Source organism: Alligator mississippiensis, chromosome 2 (assembly GCF_030867095.1).
Source record: "Alligator mississippiensis isolate rAllMis1 chromosome 2, rAllMis1, whole genome shotgun sequence".
Lineage (NCBI taxonomy): Eukaryota > Metazoa > Chordata > Crocodylia > Alligatoridae > Alligator > Alligator mississippiensis.
Genome location: NC_081825.1, coordinates 287,101,848 through 287,119,262, shown reverse-complemented (window position 1 = coordinate 287,119,262; position 17,415 = coordinate 287,101,848). Strand labels below are relative to the sequence as shown.

The 17,415-nt window shown below is 47.4% G+C and overlaps 1 protein-coding gene across 4 annotated transcripts in view; it reads right to left on the bottom strand.

The window, feature by feature from the left end:
- TDRD9 (tudor domain containing 9) overlaps positions 1-17,415 on the bottom strand; it is a 154,817-nt gene that overhangs the window by 55,658 nt on the left and 81,744 nt on the right. For all 4 annotated transcript variants that reach the window (XR_002088404.2, XM_006258013.4, XM_059723275.1 and 1 more), the window contains 7 exons: positions 10,986-11,083; positions 10,414-10,545; positions 8,538-8,703; positions 8,380-8,443; positions 8,080-8,143; positions 3,180-3,224; positions 594-647 (listed from right to left, as the gene is read on the bottom strand). Coding sequence is in view for 3 of the 4 variants with exons in the window: in XM_006258013.4 (XP_006258075.1) it covers positions 594-647; positions 3,180-3,224; positions 8,080-8,143; positions 8,380-8,443; positions 8,538-8,703; positions 10,414-10,545; positions 10,986-11,083 (623 nt within the window). In the remaining variant the exon portion in view is untranslated. The remainder of the gene's footprint in view (positions 1-593; positions 648-3,179; positions 3,225-8,079; positions 8,144-8,379; positions 8,444-8,537; positions 8,704-10,413; positions 10,546-10,985; positions 11,084-17,415) is intronic.

Sequence of the window (17,415 nt, the reverse complement as noted above, 5' to 3'; positions counted from 1 at the left end):
TAACGCAATGTCAAAAAAGCACTAAATTCCAACTACAGCTAGTTATACAGGGACTATATAACTGGTGAATAATCTTGAAGAAAGAGCTTAAGAGAAGATATTGGGTGGCCTCAAAATTTTATTTTAAATACAATGAGATCTCCCAAAGATGTAAGGTTATTCTTAGGTAGGGCTCCTATAGATGTGCAAGCAAGGCTGCTCTGATGTGCTGTAAATCCAGATTAATCAAGTCTGTTGGAGGATGGAAATTAATGCACTCCAACAGCCTCCAGTGTCACGTGTATCAGCGTTCCCGTGCTGAAGAATGGCAGCAGGACACTTTGAACTAAAGCTGGTTTGATGAGCTTTAGTTCAAAGCGCCCCGCCATTTTTCAGCACGAGGACACTGATACACATGATGCTTGGTTGTTTTTAATTAGCGTGGCTTGCTAATTAAAGTGAGCCACACCCGCGTGCCAGAGCATGTCTATAAACTGTATTAGTTCTTCGTATTTTTAAAACTGTAGATTCTGCCATGATCATAAGATAAATAGAAAATTCATAAGGTGAGGTACTGGATAAATATTAAGCAACTGTTGTGCGTTTCAACTCACCTCTCTGATTCTCTTTATCTGAATATAATTTGATCGACCCCAATCAAGTTCCTCCTGAAAGACAGAGAAAATTAAAGATCTAACACAAACATGGATATTTGTTACCTTACTAGCTTCCTTACTGGTTACTATATTCTCTTTTTAAAACAGTCCAAATTCATGAAAGATGGCTATAAAACTGTGGCACACCCACTTATACATACATTCACTCAAAACAAGTACTTCCAAAGTAACTATTAGAGAGACATGTCACATATTACACGTCAATTAGAAATTGAATACATAATATGCCAACACATAACTATGACACAAGTAATATGGCATTTTGGATCAGAAGCACTTTACATAAAAACAATTTCCCAGGCCAGGCCTTGCAAATGACAAATCTTCTTCATGACACAGATTATTTTAGGAAAATAGAACTTCCTTTTATCTAGATATGTGATATTTAGTAGACAGACAGAACCTGTAGATAATTCGTCCTGGTCACTCAAGAGAACTTCAGTGCATGCTATGCAATTTTATTGTCAGGCAGGCATTCAAGAGGAGCCAAAGGGTATGTTTTTCCACTACCTGCATAAGAAAGGTTTATCTTCTCAGCAACTTCTCTTGCGATTCTTTGACCTTTTTTTTATTTTATAAACTTCTTGTGAGGTATGTGGCCCTTTCCCTAGAAATAACCAGGTACAGAAGATTCCCCAAGATGAGATTAATAAGGAACCTGGATTTCCTGTCCCATTGGGATATAAAAGGGAGCTCACAGGGCAGAAACATATGTTGTTTGACGTTGCATTTGTGTCACCATAAAAATAGATGTTCCTATTCTTTAACATGACATATCAGTAGTGTGACAAAAGTTAGTGTAAATAAAGCTGCTTTACTGTGCTCTGTGGAGGGGGGGTGCGGGCAGCCTAGAGCTGCCCACACCCTCCAGCCACCCTGGGTAGGTGGCTCCAGAGACTTGAAGGGGCCAATCCTGAATACCCTAGGAATTTCTGCACAGGATCAGGCCCCTGAACCCCCAAAGCATCTGCCCAGCTTTTCCTACTTATAGAGAGACACCCTGGGAAATCTGGGAGTGCCCCTCTGTAAGTGAGGGAAATTGGGATTCCCTGCTTCTGGAGACCAGCCCTCAGATCTCCAGAAACATATCTCTATAAGCAGGGAAAGCCCACATGGGTCCTGGCATAGAGGCACAAGACCCAGGGAATACCCAACAAACCATTCTTCCATCACACTTCCCCCTGCCTCCATGAAGAACAGGTTGATGCAGGACCCGGCACAGGTCCCAGCATGGAGGCATGGGGCGCTGGGAATTCCCTAGGTCCTGCATACCCCTGGCTTCCTATTGGGATCCATGCCAACCTGTGATTCACGCAAAGGCATGGGTCAGTGTGGGTCCTGGTGTGGAGGCCCAGGGTTCTGGGGATTCCCCAGGTCCTGTGCTGCCCTGCCCTTCACACTGAGGCACAGGTCAGTGCAAGTCCTGGAGTGGAGGCATGCGGCACTGAGGATTCCCCAGGTCCTATGCCAAGCTGCGTCTCCGTGGAAGGCATGGGTCAGCATAGGAGCTGGGTCTCAGCAAGGAGGCACAGGCCAGCAAGGAAAATGGGAAATCTCTTGGCAAAGGGAACATCTTGCCTGTCATCCCTATGCAAGAAAACAAGCAATGTATTTTTCGCCCAGTGAAGTGGGTCAGCTGTGCTGGGATGCATCCCATCACAGCTTGATCTGCTTCACCTGGTACCACCTGTTTTTACTAGTAAACTTCCCTACAGAGATCTTAGAGTCTTATTTATATTTCTGCCTTGCTAGGTGCCAAAATGGCAGTAATGCAACTTTTCTGAAAAGTGAGAGAAGCCAAGCATGCTTGGCAACATGGGCATTATAGAGAACTGATCAGGAAAGGCAGATTGAACATTTCCATCATTTAGAATATGCTTTTTGCGTCCTAGAGGTGGACAAAATTGAAGTGTGACCAAATGGAAGAAAGAAAAGAAGAAGGGATAAAAAGAGGTCAGGATCCATGAGTCTCACAGCATTTTCTATTAACTTGTAGTGAATTATGTACTCTATTTACACTGTTGAAAGAATATTGAAGTACCCAGACCTCAGCTAGAACATGGTGTTAAATTCTGGCCACCCACAGGGAAGTAAAATTAATTTGAATTGGGTCAGGTACAGTCAAGTAATAAGGGCAACGGTGAGCCTGCCTTACTAAAGAGCTGAAGTGTTGCATTTCCCTTCACTGCAGAATGGAAACTGAAGGCAGAACAGGACTGCCCTCAACAAAAAGAAATGCATCATGGAAGTAAACACCAGGGAATCAAAGTAACTATTTTAAGCTAAAAGACAGTGTTGAGATGGGATGTAATTTTATGGAAAGGATTCACTGCAACAGAAGGCAATGGATTTGGTAACTCAGGAGGTCTTTTCACTCACTATTTAAACAAAACTCAACCTGTACTTCTGTTTCATGTATAATTAAGGAAGAGGACTGAAGTAAAGAGACCACTGATGATCTGTATCCTTTTTCTGACACTTCAACACCAGTCTTCAATCATGAATAAAAAAGCATTAGCTAACCTTGGGATGTCTCAGTTGTCCTCTCTGCCTACAAGTCTGCCATGCCTAAAGTAAAGAAATTATTTTTATTATGCAAGAATATACCAGGTTATATCACTACTATTTACAAATAAATATAATGCATTCATAAATATTTTTTCCAAACATCGCATTAAAATTGTAATAGGAATAAGGTAATTTCTGCACACTAATTAAAAGACATATATTTCAAGAACAAGAACAATTTTCGGTAGGGGTGCACTGATAGAGATTTTTGGGCCGATACCAATGGCCAATTTTTAACAAGCCATATTGGCCGATACTGCTCTGATCACCGATATGCAGCCCCGCAGCGTGGAGAGCGGCGACCGGCTGGTAAAGTCTGTTGTGGGGGAAGGGGTGGGGGGAGGGAAGAGGTATGGGGGGCAGATCAAGGCGTGAGGGAGTTGGAGTGGGGCAGGAGCTGCCCAGCCGGACTCGCCCTGACACCCCCGGTCATGCAATAGGGCTGAGGCAGCTTCACAGATAGGCTGCCTTTCTAGGCAGGCAGAGTGGTGGTGGTTCCTTCTGGCTGCTGCAGCAGCACAGAATAGAAACTGCTGCTCAGCGCAGGACAAAAGCAGCCCCTCCACCTTGTCACCGCTGGCACTTCCTGGTGCAGCCACCCAGAGTCCACACAGGGCTGCCCTGCATCTCCAACATGTGACCACCACCTCTGGGCTGCCCCACGGGGCAGTGGTGTTAGTGCAGCTCAGACGCAGGACAGCCCTGCGTGGGCTCTAGGCAGCTGCATGAGGAAGCACTGGCAGCAGGAGGAGGAGAGGCTGCTTTTGCCCCATGCTGAGCAGCAGTTTGTTCTGGCTGTCACTGCTGAGCCTAGGCTCCAGATCCAGCTCCAGGCTCAGTGCTCCAGGCTGAGCAGCAGTAGGTGGCAGCAGCCGGGCATAAACTATTGCTCGGCATGCAAGAAAGTGGCTCCTCCCACTGCCAGCCAGTTTTTGGTACAGCCACCCATAGCACATGCCACACCGGGCTGCCGAGCAGCTGCAAGGCAGCTCAGAGGTGGAGGCAACAGTGATGGAGCCACACGGCAGCCTGGCGCAGCACCTGCTCTGGGCAGCTGCACCAAACACTGCCTGGCAGTGGTAAGGGGAAGGGGCCACTTTTCCCCCCACAGCAAGCAACAGTTTCTGCCCGGCCACTGCTGCCACTGCTCAGCCCAGATGGGTGAGCCCGAATCTAGCACAGGACGTGTGGGGTCGGGGCTGCGCGCACTGGTCCCCACCGCTACCGCGGAGCTGGGCCCTGCTGCATGCCCAGGGGCAGCAGGATGTGCCAGGCCGGGTGGCACAGAGCAGGCACGGGCTGTTGGCAGTGGCAGCGGAGGTGCTCCAGGATGCACAGGCTCTAGGCTGTGGGGCAGGGACTGACCAGCTCAGTGGGGCATGTCTGGGGGCTCCCATGCACACCCCACATACCTTCCTTCCCAAACCCCACAACCACACCCTCCCCCACTAACAAATCACGCACCCCACAAACACGGCAACCACTCTCACCTCTGAGGGGAACCCCACTCACTGCTACACGCACACGCTACCCATACACACCCCCAAGTCCCCTCCCTCCACAAACTCCATACCCACATATCCCCACAAACCCCAAATCCACCCATCCACACACACCCACACACACTCCCCACAAAAGTAAGACTTCATCCTGAGCTATTATGCAATCATTTCTATATATACACTGAACAAAGGCACACAAGTCAGGAAAAAGTATTTTTTTAAAATAAAATGAAAATATATTATTAAGGATGCCGACCGGCAGCAGTGGAGGTGGCAGCACAGACCTGTGCCCCTTGCTGCTGCTGGGCAGGCAGGGGGCGCCTCACCATGAAAGCACAGAGTTCAGCAACAAGCTGCCCCACTCTGCCCTGCCACACTGGGTCCCACCCACTGGGCTGCGGAGGCCCGGAGGGTGGGCAGGGAGCCCAAGGCCAAAGTGGGCAGCCCCACTTGGGGGGGGGGGGTTGGCCCTCCCCCAACCCCACCATGGGCTCCACTCTGGCCATGCTGCCTATGGAGGGGGGAGCTGGGCTCCACTCCACCACAGCAGCCTCTGTCTCCCATGGGCAGCACCCAGGGCTCAGGTGTTGCTGCAGACCGGGATCCCTGACCCTGTAGGCCTGGCAGCTAGGGAGCCCCTCTGGCAGGACTGGGGAGGGGGCAGGCGTCTGTGGGTGGGGAGTGAGGGGCGCCAGGGGGCCGGAGGCTGTAGGTGGGGAGCAAGGGGTCTGGACCTACATCCTCGTAAGTGAAGGGGACAGGGGGCGCTCTGATTTTCCATGATAAAAAACCCAAAATCAAATACCAAAATTCATAGTTACTTAGAATTTATTTTATTATCGTTACTGAGGCACTGGTAGGCTTCCAAAATTGCTTTAAAGATGTAAATATATCAATAAAACATTTTGTTCAATTGATACCTAGATATATGGCGGTGTTTCATTTTAATTGCAGATTTGGGGGGTTTTAACCAGAGAATTTGCATTTTTTTTTAATCAGAGTTTGTGATTTTTCAACAAAAACCAGGATCCCTGGTAATCACTATCCAAAAGAGGCTCAAAAGAGGAGACTGTATGATCCACACAACAGCGATGGCAAATCCCAAGTAGAAGTTGTGTTGGACCACATTACTCCTTAATAGCATCGTAGCAGAGTCTTGAAAAAAAGCTGTACAAAAGGTTAGTATATTTCAAATTCAACAAAGGACTTGAGGATCTTCAGCACAAGAGCCTGTCCCTGGGTCCAAACTCTTTCTGGACTCCCATACTAAGATCCTATTCTAAGCAATAAGCTGTGCATCTTCTTGCTGTGTATCACTTCTTTCAGCCACATGAACCATCCTCTGTCCATAGTACTCAACTAAATGTTCAGACTGAAATACTTTAGGTCTGCATGGAGCACAGTGATGTGCAATCAAAGCTCAATAATCTGGGAACAGGGCAGGTGACTGGAAATAAATCTTTTTAAGAGGCTGTCCAGCCAAAACTATCTTAGGTAAATATGAAAATTACCATGTCTGTATTTCATTTGATCATGGATATCGCCCTGGAAATCTGAGTATTCTGTACATATGGGAAGACTTGAAGGAAAGTGAAAGCAGTGATCCCAATCTTATGCCCCCTTTGGTCAAAGGTCTCATAACTGTCATTGTCCCTGGTGACAAAGTTGTCTACCACTGAGACCCCTAACAAAGGAATACTTGTTTCTCGATGGATCTCTGCAACAACCCCTCACGACTGCTCAAGAATTCCTACCAATTTACTGCCAACTCTTAGAATGTGAAGAACCACTGAGCTTATGCCATCTTGGTGACATCAAGTCCACAGCTTGATAAGCTTCCACACTGAGAAGCACCTACCTTCATTCAGGGACCAAACCCATCTCTAAAGCACCTGTGATTAATTTCATCATCAAGGGCGTGTCCAGACAAGCGTGCATGTGTGGTATGTGGCACCACAGACCTATCTGCAGCACCACACACTGCATGTGCCGCACATGCAGGTGTTCCCTGTGCTGAAAATTAGCAGCGCAGTCGGGTTTTTAGATACAAGGAGATCCCACTAACAACAAACAAACAAAAACACCTAAAAAAAAAAAAAAAAAAGGGAGGCAGCGTATGTGGCGGCAGCACATGCTGCCCAAAACAAAAGCCTGGCCAGCCAGAGCCAGGCTCCAGCTGCTGACCAGGCTCCCTGCTTCCAGATCACCACAGATGCTGTCCGCAGAGGATGCCAGGTAAGACTGCTGGGGCCAGACCAGGTGCTAGCCCCAGATTCCCTTACCCCAAATGAGACAACATGCTGTGAACCAGAGCACATGTGCAGAGGCATTCTCTAGGGACAAGAAGCAGTGGCACACACTGTGCCGCTGCAGTTTGTCCCCAGGGAAATGCACGTTCCTGTTCATGGGGATGTGCCCCCAGGAAGGGGCTGAAAAGGGCCCTCCCTCCTACATTCTTGGATTCTAGCCAACATATCGATTCTTTGATGTGACGTGGCACTAAGCACATTCTGCCTGCTTGGTATCTTGTCAAAAAATGACCTAACAGTAGAGCTGTAATGACTTGCAGGTGGAGTCTGGGAAGTGACACCATACGTATGCACGCTGACACATCTAAAACAGGGCTGTCCAACTGGGGGCCTGTGGGCTGCATGTGACCCAAGGGGGCCACCATGCAGCTCGTGCTCCTGCAGCTGCCTTTCCCCTTGCTGTGTGCTACAGGAGGGTCCAGGAGAAATGCACATGCTGCCCATTCACACAGTAGGAGGTGCTGGATCCTGGAGATTCTGCGTGGCAGAGGTGGGGGAAATCCCAGAGTGCTACTCCTGCAGTATATGGCTTATTTAGTGTGTAGGCCCCAGCCGCATGAAAGTAGGACAGCCCTGATCTAAAAGTCTATGGCAGCGTATACTGTAATGAGCTAGTTTGATTTTTAGTACTGACTGCAACAGGAACCCATTTTTGGGCAGGTATGTTTTCACCATTCTCAAATGGATCATGGGCCCTATGAATGTTACTGTCTGATGAGCAATGAGATATCATTTCTTGTAGTTCAAACAGGGGCAGAACTGGGCAAACAAGAAGAGGGCATCCCTCAGGCCTGCCACCATTCTCTGGTGGAATCTGTCTGTGGCCATCTAATGACTTAAGTGAGAGTATGCATAGATGCCCTGCCGTCTCAGATGGGCCACCACTACCAGTACGCATTTTGTGAACATGCCATATGCCTTGGAGTGCAAACAGCAATACCTTAATTCTGACAGTCAGAGTTGGCTTACAGAAAAAAAAATAATTTGCAAAACTTGGTTTTGATTCTAATTGAATTAGACAAGATGACTAGACAATATGATTACCTTAAATGCCTTGACGAAAGCAATGCAGTCACTCTTGCTATTCCCAGAAAAATTTATTTTGCTCCTGGGAATGCAAAAAATAATGTTAAAATTATGCTAAAAAGTTCTTAGACAGCCCTCCTCATTGCAATATCTCAGTGCCTTCCATAAGTGCATGAAAACAAAGCAAGTAACACTGGCCATTATGGAAGCAAAGCTAAGTGCTGACAGAAATTAGTCTAGCCCCAAAATCCTGAAGTCTGCAAGACAATAGAGGAACAGCATTTTTAAAGATGTTAAATATCTGGAAGGTAAAAATACCTGTATCCATCAAAGAGCTGCCTGAAAGGCATTGCAAAGAAGTTCTTCAAAGACAGTGCTGCAGCTGTAACAAGAATAAATGGAAATAAAGCACTACAGCATGTGTGGATGCAACTTTAAGGAGACTTTTCTTAAATAATTTCTGTTTCCTCCCTTACCTATAATAAGGCACTCTTCTAAACATCCAAAGACATGGCCAAGGACTATTAGCTTGCCAAGATGTTGATCCACAGGTAACTGTGCCAACACTCTTCCTAAAAAAGTCAGCTCACCGTCATAGGGATTTTCTTCTTCAGTTTGTGCACTAATTGCAAGAGCTCCTATCTTTACAAGAGAAATTATAGGATTAAGAGTGCATAAATTTAGCCAACATTTGTGACCTTTGTATTAAAAACAACTGCCTAAGAACAATACATTTAAAATTAGTAACAAAAGTCCTTAAAAACAACTGCAGACTTAAGTCAGAGGTGGGCAATTATTTGGGCCAGAGGGCCACTTAGGGAGTTTTGGTGAGCTTTTATGGATTGGGTCAGCACCCCCTCCAGGCCAACAACTTGCCAAAACTCCCCAAGTGGCTCTGCTCCACACTCAGCTGGGTGGCTGGAATGGGGCCACAGGCAGGCAAAGAGAGACATCCAGGAGCAGGATGGGAAGGAAGGGCCAGGGCTGGGATCAGAATCATGAGGCTGTAACAGTATGGGCCCAAAGCCCAGGGCAGGGCCATGATCCATTCTACATATGCCCCCGTGACAGGTGCCAGTTCTATGGGCAAGGGCATGTGGAAAGCAGATCACAGCTCTGCCCTGGGCCCCGACCCTGACTGACCTCCTTAGGTCAGCGCAGGGCCGGGACCCATGTGGCCAGGGAGCAGTATCCAGCAGGGCAGGCAGGGCAGGGATCTTGGGGATGTGACAGCACAAAACCAGGGCCAGGGGCAGAGCCACAGTCCATTTGCCACATGCCCCTGCCCACAGAATTGATGCCCATTGCAGGGGCATGCAGGGAGTGGATTATGGCTCTACCCTGGACCCTGGCCCTACACTGTCACCACGCCAAAATCCCAACCTTAGCTCCACACACCAGTTCCAGTCCTGGATGCCACTCTCTGCCTGCCCATGGTCCCATACCATTCACTTGGCCACGTAGGTCCCGCCCCCAGTGGTAGGCACAAGGCAAACAGGCTGGTGTGCCTAGGCAGTGGGACCAGATCTGGCAGCAGCAGCAGCCAGAACGAGCCACCACTGCTGGGGCTACCAGGAAATGAGTCCAGCCACCATGTCACCCCAGCCCCACTGTGCGCCCAGAAGCAGTTGGAGTGACCTCACGCACCACAACCCAGGTCCAGGCAGCACCGATGGACTCACTGCAGGCCAGACAAAATCCCTTGATGGGCCACATTTTGCCCACCTCTGGCTTGAGGTAATTCTAAAAGCCCCCATTTCTGCATGCAGGCAAGACTCATGCAGTGCAAATCAAATATGCAAAAGAAGTATGGCTCCTTCTAAACTGGTACTCAAATGCGTGTCCAAGGAAAGATATATTAAATACTATTAAATGCTACCCCAGAGCTTACAATTGCAAAGCATTAACATTGTGACTTACCTCCTTATGCAGATTTGCAAACTGTGACCCTGTTCTCCTCACATCCTCCAAGTAGAAAAGAAGGGTGCCACCAGAATTTTGGCTTTTTTCCCCCCCTTCGAAACTACTTTAGTTGCTGTTATTTCTTTACTATTTCGTTTCACTCGGGACATTTGTCTACAAATAGGTGCTCTCAGTTTATTAGTTCCTGCTCCTTGACAAAGTCATAGTCCTGTTTTAGTGACATTATAAACGGTCATCTTTTGGCATGATTTCTGCAGCTAACAATGAAGTGGGGAATAAACCACAACTGCCCCACGTGTTTCTAAAGTTAAGTGTCCTTGTCCTCCCCTCTCTGAACTCCAAGTAAGAGTTAGCACCTCTAAAAACACATCAGTTCAGACTACTTTCCTATAATATGATTAGTAAAGCAATGTTAGGAAAAATACCTACTTCCTTAAGTTGAAGGATTGTGTGTTCAATATCGCACATAGCAGGTGGAGAGAGAGCTGTTGCCAACAGAGCTCTTGGTTCCCCCATGTCAAGCAATTTAACCTTCAAGATGGTATTTCCCAATGGACAACGCTAAAAGGAAAAATAATTGGGAAGTGTTAACTTCTATTATTTGTGGAAAGATATGGAAATTCTCCATATGAAATTTATTAATAAAAAAGTCTGCAGTTTACCCAGACAGTAAAAAAGAAAAAATCTACAGAATCCCTGAATTATCCCACAATTAAAAAAATTCTAATATTACCAACCTACTAAATCCATCTTAAACAAGTTTCATTTTTATTGATGTGTTGTCTTTACAAAAAAATTACCAAAATTGTATTTTTCCAGTAGAAATATTTATTATTTTACCTGCTTCTTTCTACACTTCTAATATAATAAAAAATGGTTTACATCTGAATATGAGAGTAACTTTTATAACAACTTATTTTTAGAAAGACTTCACTTATTACTTGCATTACAAAACAGTGAAAAAACACTTCAGCAAAATTATATCAGAGAACAATTCTTACCAACATCTCGGGTACTGCATTCTCCGGAATATGGTTTATCCAGAAGTGCTTGCTTACAAGCCTGTAGCAATACCCCCTGGAAACACGTCCAGCCCGTCCTTTAAATTAAACAGTAAAATTAAGGCATCCTTTAGCAATGATTGTAAACTGACCACATCTCAGACTCTCTTGTGTGCTGAAGAAGAGAGACTCATACTTCTTTCAAAGCATTCCACAAGATCATATGGCAAAGCCAGTGGTCCCAGTAAAATAAACAAGAAAGCTCAAGCTGAAAAAGCCATCTAAAATGGTGTTTAAATCCTCTGTTCTATGCAACAAACTGTGGACCAAATCCTATAAATAGGATCAAAACATCAGGATTTGGAAGATGGAAGGAACGGGTTGGGGGGAGGAGGGCCTGGTGTCCTAGAGGATGGAACAACACCCGGGACTCTTAAGACTTTGATTTGATTTTCTGCTCTAGCTGACCTTTGACAAATTACATAGTTTCTCTCTTCTTCAGCTTTCATCTGTCAAATGAGATAAAAGAGCACTTCCCTGTCAGCCAGGACAGTTGCAAAGATAAATCTATTAAAGATTAGTTGGTTCTCAGATACTATGATCTATACCAGAGAAGGAATTATTGAAAAACCCTCCTAACTAGTAACAAGCAAATTCCATTCTTTTTGAATGAAAGAATGAAAGTGAAAGTGAAAGATTTCCCCCAAACAGCACTATTCCCAAATAGCAAAAATGGTTTTGGTCAAAATTTATCAGATCAATCGCATTTGGGCAGAACCTGGACACGGAACTCTTCATGTACAGGAGAGCATAAAATCTAAGCTAAACATGACTGCTCACTGATTCATTCCCCATACAAGTTTTCTATAGGAAATCTGCAAGATACAGAAGAGCATCAGAAGGACTGAAACAAATTCCTAACCTCTTCTGGTCTGCACATCCCAACCATGTGGTATGCTCAGAAGCAAGTCTGAGATGGGGAAACTTGCCTCAGTTTTTAGTATCTTTTTGTTGATCAACACACACCTCATAGTTTGATTTTCTAAATATTGAAACAAAACTCAAATATAAGCCTAAACTACCTAACCTCAGAAAAATACTTATTTCTCTGAATTAAGCATTCAGACCTTGTCCACTCATCATATTTTTGGAAGACTCTTCCATAATCATGCTACAGCTCCATTTGGGAGACTCTTGGTTTAGACAGTCTACTCTAAGCGTTTTAAGCACCATTATATTTTGTACCTTCTTAAAAGCAAAACTGAAAAATGTTCTAAAAATAATCATAGAGTGGCTACATTCTTTGATTTTTAATAGTAATGAATTATATCATTCTAAATGTTCTATTATAGATGGAACTGAAAGGACAGATATGTCAAAAGATATGCCATACTACTGTGGGATTTGGTTGGCTGGAAAATACAGCACTGTTTTTGCACTTGGTATGTCTGCTGTTTCTATAAGGACAGCATGTTTTTAGTATATAATATTCCTGTGTACAAGAATATAGCTAGCTGGAAAGCAGAACAGGGTAATATTCACATAATCAAGTCACACAAGCTTAAAGCCCTGGACTGTACTACTGCACTCTCTCTCAATAGGATATTTTGAATATTATCAATATTGTAACTTTGTTTTCAGGACCAGTTCAATATCCCAGGATTGGAAATGCAATATGAAATAAAATTCACTGGATGGATTTCTTCACTTCAACAATATTTAATCTTCTGTTTCCTTTTATCACAATTTTGGCTATGGTGAAGCAAATGAAACTTAGTTTAAAAAAAGCCAGTTTTTAAAAAATGTATCTAGAGAAGTATATTAGGCAATGGAATAAAAAAAAACAAACAAAAACCTTAAAAATACTATGCTTAAATGTAAAACACTAACGAGTTCATTTTAAAATTTAGTTTGTATCAAATATTTCTCTCTCAAATTGCCATAAAAAGAAAACTATCATGTTAACTCATATAACAAACATAACTCATTTAAAAGGTGATATAGAGAAGAAACAAAAAGAACTGAAAGCCAAGAAAAAGTATACCAAGAGAAGTCATCCTACTTCCCAATATAGTTCACGATTTCTATAAAGTCTGCCCATATCTGTCAACTTATTTGTATAATTTTTGTTTGGAAAGCAGATCCTGTCTATCACTAACATTTCTTTAACTGTATGCTATTCTTCCATCTATAGACCATATTCTGATTTCTAGGGGTGAACCAATAGAGATTTTGAGGGCCGATACCAAAAACTAACTTTTAAGGAGGCATATCAGTCGATACCGATCTGATCTCTGATACAGCTGTGTGCAGCTGGTAAGTCTGTTGTGGTGGATGGGGAGTAGGGAGGGAAAGAGCGTGAGGGGTGCAAATCAATACCCCCACGTTGAGAGGGAATGGGACAGGGACTGGGGCAGGCACTGCCCAGCTTGGGGCAAGACTGAACCATGGCTCATCTGGGGGGTGCAAGGCAGGGGGTGCAGCTCCCACTGCTGCGTGCACCCCTGGAGGGCATGGGGGGGGGCACATGCCCTGGATCTGAGCTGGGGGGTGGGGGCCTGCAGCTGCAGGCTGGGGCTGCGCTAGGTTCTTCCTGGTGTGTGGGAACTGCGCTCAGAGCTGTGGGGCTGCACTCAGGCCTGTGCTCCCGCCACATGGGGGCTGCACTTGGGATGGGCAGTGCTGGGAGGAGCTACAGCAAAATTTGGGATGGTTGTAGCCCCCCCAACCCTCCTCCCAGCACCTCTGCCTGCCCCGAGTGCAGCCCCCATGTGTCAGGAAGAGCCTGGCTCAGCCCCAGAGCTCCCCCCCTCCCTCTGGTGCAGATCCAGGGCACATGCCCCTCCCGGGGTGTGCGCAGCAGTGGAAACCTGCCCCTTCCCTGCCCTCCTGGACGAACCACGGCTCAGTCCCATGCCCCTTCCTGCCTCGGCTGGGCAGTGCCTGCCCCATTCCCTCCCTCACCCCACTCTCCACCAAAACAGACCTACCAGCTGCATGCAGCTCTCCAAGCTGCCAGGCTCCGCTCCTCGCCGCCTATGTGCTGCACTGCAGCTGTACACATGCAAGGGCATTTATCGGCCAAATTATCGGCCGCATCAGGCTGATTTCTGATATAAAGAAAATTGATTGTATTGGTGCCGATCCAATATCGGGCCAATGTATCAGTGCACTTCTACTGATTTCCAATATACAAGAGCAAACGCTTCAGCTGCTTTTAGAATCTGTCCAACCAGCTTCTTGGAATAATCCAGATTCTATTGAGAAATCTATTAAGATCAAAATAACATGTTCTGCTTTTAGCGCACTGTCAGTTAGGTTCATTACTGACTTCCTTCTAGAATCAAATATTAAGACAAATCCTAGCATATGAATCAAAATGGCACTGGTTTCTGGACATTAATATTTTTTACTACTAGTAGCTCCAAACTTAATCTTATAAGCATTCCAATACATATTCTGTCAAATAAAGAGCTGACACAAGTCAGGAATAAAATATTAGATAAAAGTCCAATGCTTGATAGGTACCACATTCACTCAATTCCAAGACAAGGTTTTTTCCCCCCATTTAACATGGGAGAAAAGGCCCCTTGCCTTGGACTGAGTACAAGGCAGTAGGGGGGAGGGGAGTCAGCTGCTTAAGCTTCAGCTCCAGCCCCAACCCTGGGTTCAGCCTCCACGCCAGCTGGGCAGCACTTGCCCCTTCCCCATTCCCTCCCTCGCCACAGAGGCTTCAATCTGAAATGAATCTCAGTGAGGAAATCCTCAATGAAGCCATCTTCATATCATATCAAAAAGTACTCCAAAATGCTTTTTTTCAGATCTAAAGATAGCATTGCCAGTGATTTGAGTTCAGTTAAATCCATCAATAACCTTGAATTATTAATGCCTTGAAATGTCTTTACAAATCTCACCTGATTATATTAAATAGCAGCCAAAATTAGTGGCTGATCTGGTAGTCAGGAGCAGATGTCTGACATACCTATGACAACTGAAATAACAGAGATTTGGGGGCATAATTCACATGACTGGAGCACTGTCATGGATGGGTACAAACTAGGGCTGTGTGAAGCTACAGTAGCCAATTCAATTTGGAGGAGATTTGGCCAGTTTCAGTGGCCAAAACCAAATCGAATCAAGAGACTCACTAAGAGGTAAGAATCAAATCGGAAGCCTCTGAATCGATACGGAGAGATTCGGGGCTGATCCGAAGATTCGGCCATAGGCTATACAGGTTTACCCAACATAAAGCGAACCCATTTTATAATGTAACAAATAGGGATAGGTTCCCCAAGGCAGTGAGGAAGGGAGGGAGTGAGGTTAGGACTAGGGAAGGGGCAGAGGGAGGGGTGCCGTTCCCAGGGCTGCACCATGCTCCACCTGTCCCCCCCATGCCTAGACTCTGTCTGTCCCCATTCACCCCAGCTCCTGGGCTACACCATGCCATGGTGCAGGCAACTGGTGTTGGCTGCTTCTATGGCTGCTGCGGCAGGGGCTGGCAGGAGTGGCAGCAAGCGGAGCCCTGGGAAGCACAGGACGCAGCGCGGCTTGTCTGCACCCACCCTAGCTCTGGCTGCAGCGGCCCCAGGAGCCACCAGCACAAGCTGCAATGAGAACTGTCAGTGGGCGTGGGGGAGGGAGGGGGCAGGGCATGGAGGCCAGGGGGAAACCCGGGGACATGAGCAAGGGTTGCGAATCGGCCCACCGGGGCGCATGGCCCAGAGGGAGGCTGGGGCAACACAGACACGAGAGCAAAAGAGGGCACCACCACATGGTGAGGCGGGCAGCCTTGATCAGAAGGACTTGGGGCCCCCGAGAGCAGCACCGGGGACCGGGTCTTCTCAGAGTTGGGTTGCTTGGGAATGCAGCCCAAAGCAGGTGGTAAACTCCATCTAAGGCTAAATACCGGCACGAGACCGATAGTCAACAAGTACTGTAAGGGAAAGTTGAAAAGAACTTTGAAGAGAGAGTTCAAGAGGGCCTGAAACTGTTAAGAGGTAAATGGGTGAGGCCCGCGCAGTCTGCCCAGAGGATTCAACCCAGTGGGCTCGGTCGGCCAGCCTGATCCAGACGATGGATCCCCCATGCCCCCCCCTCCGTGGGGTGGGGCGGTTGGGGACCACTGCCTGGACAGCCCCAGGTTGGCTGGGAAGGCCTGGTGGGCAGGTGGCTCGCCGCTTTGTGGCGGCGAGTGTTACAGCCCCCAAGCAGCAGCTCTCATCACATCCCGGGGTCAAGATGACGGCCGCCACGCCTTCCCCCGTGGCCCCCCGTCCTCACGGTGGGGGGCGGCGCGGGGGCCCGCTGGGAGAATGGGCCCCCTCACTCCCGGTGTGACTGTCAACTAGGGTGGACTGTCCTCAGTGTGCCCCGACCATGTCACGCCGCTGGGCAGGGAGGACCACACTGGGCGCCTGCGGTCTGCGGCAATGTCGGCCACCCACCCGACCCGTCTTGAAACACGGACCAAGGAGTCTAACACATGCGCGAGTCAGAGGCTCGAACGAAAGCCCGTGGCGCAATGAAGGTGAGGGCCGGTGCATGCCGGCTGAGGTGGGATCCCAAGGCCACTGTTTGCGGTGGGCACACCACCAGCCCGTCTCATCCACCCTGTTGGGGAGGCGGAGCATGAGCGTATGTACTAGGACCCGAAAGGTGGTGAACTATGCCTGGGCAGGGCGAAGCCAGAGGAAACTCTGGTGGAGGTCAGTAGTGGTCCTGACATGCAAATCGGTCATCCGACCTGGGTAAAGGGACAAAAGACTAATCGAACCATCTAGAAGCTGGTTTCCTCCAAGTTTCCCTCATGGACGGCTGCGGGCTGGGGGGCTGTGTTGGGCTCTTCCCGCAAGTGCGCGCCCCTGGATCTGTGCATGGGATGACAACAGGCTGCCATTGTGGGCTGGGGCTGGCCGCAGCACCAGGCTGATTCTTCCTGGTGCTTGGGGCGGGCACGTAGAATGCCGGGAACAGCTCAGTGTCTCTGGATCTGGACATGGGATGACATGCAGGCTGCTGCTGCAGGCTGGGGCCGGTGGCGGCACTGGGCTGTTCCTGGCACTCGGCGCACCCGCCCCAAACACCAGGAAGAATCAGCTTGGTGCTGCCACCAGCCCCAGCCTACAGAGGCAGCCTGCATGTCATCCCGCACACAGATCTGGAAGCACGCATCCCTGGAAAGAGCCCAACAGAGCCCTCCAGCTAGGAGGACAATACAGCAGTATGCAGGCAATCTAGGAAGTTTTTGGAGAGTGCTGGAGACAACTTCCTAGTGCAAGTGCTAGAGAGACCAACTAGAGGCTGAGCATTTCTTGACCTGTTGCTCACAAACAAGAAGGAATTGGTGGGGGATGTAGAAGTGTATGGCAATTTGGGTAGTAGTAACCATGAGATGATTCAGTTCAGGATCCTGACAAAATGAAGAAAAGGA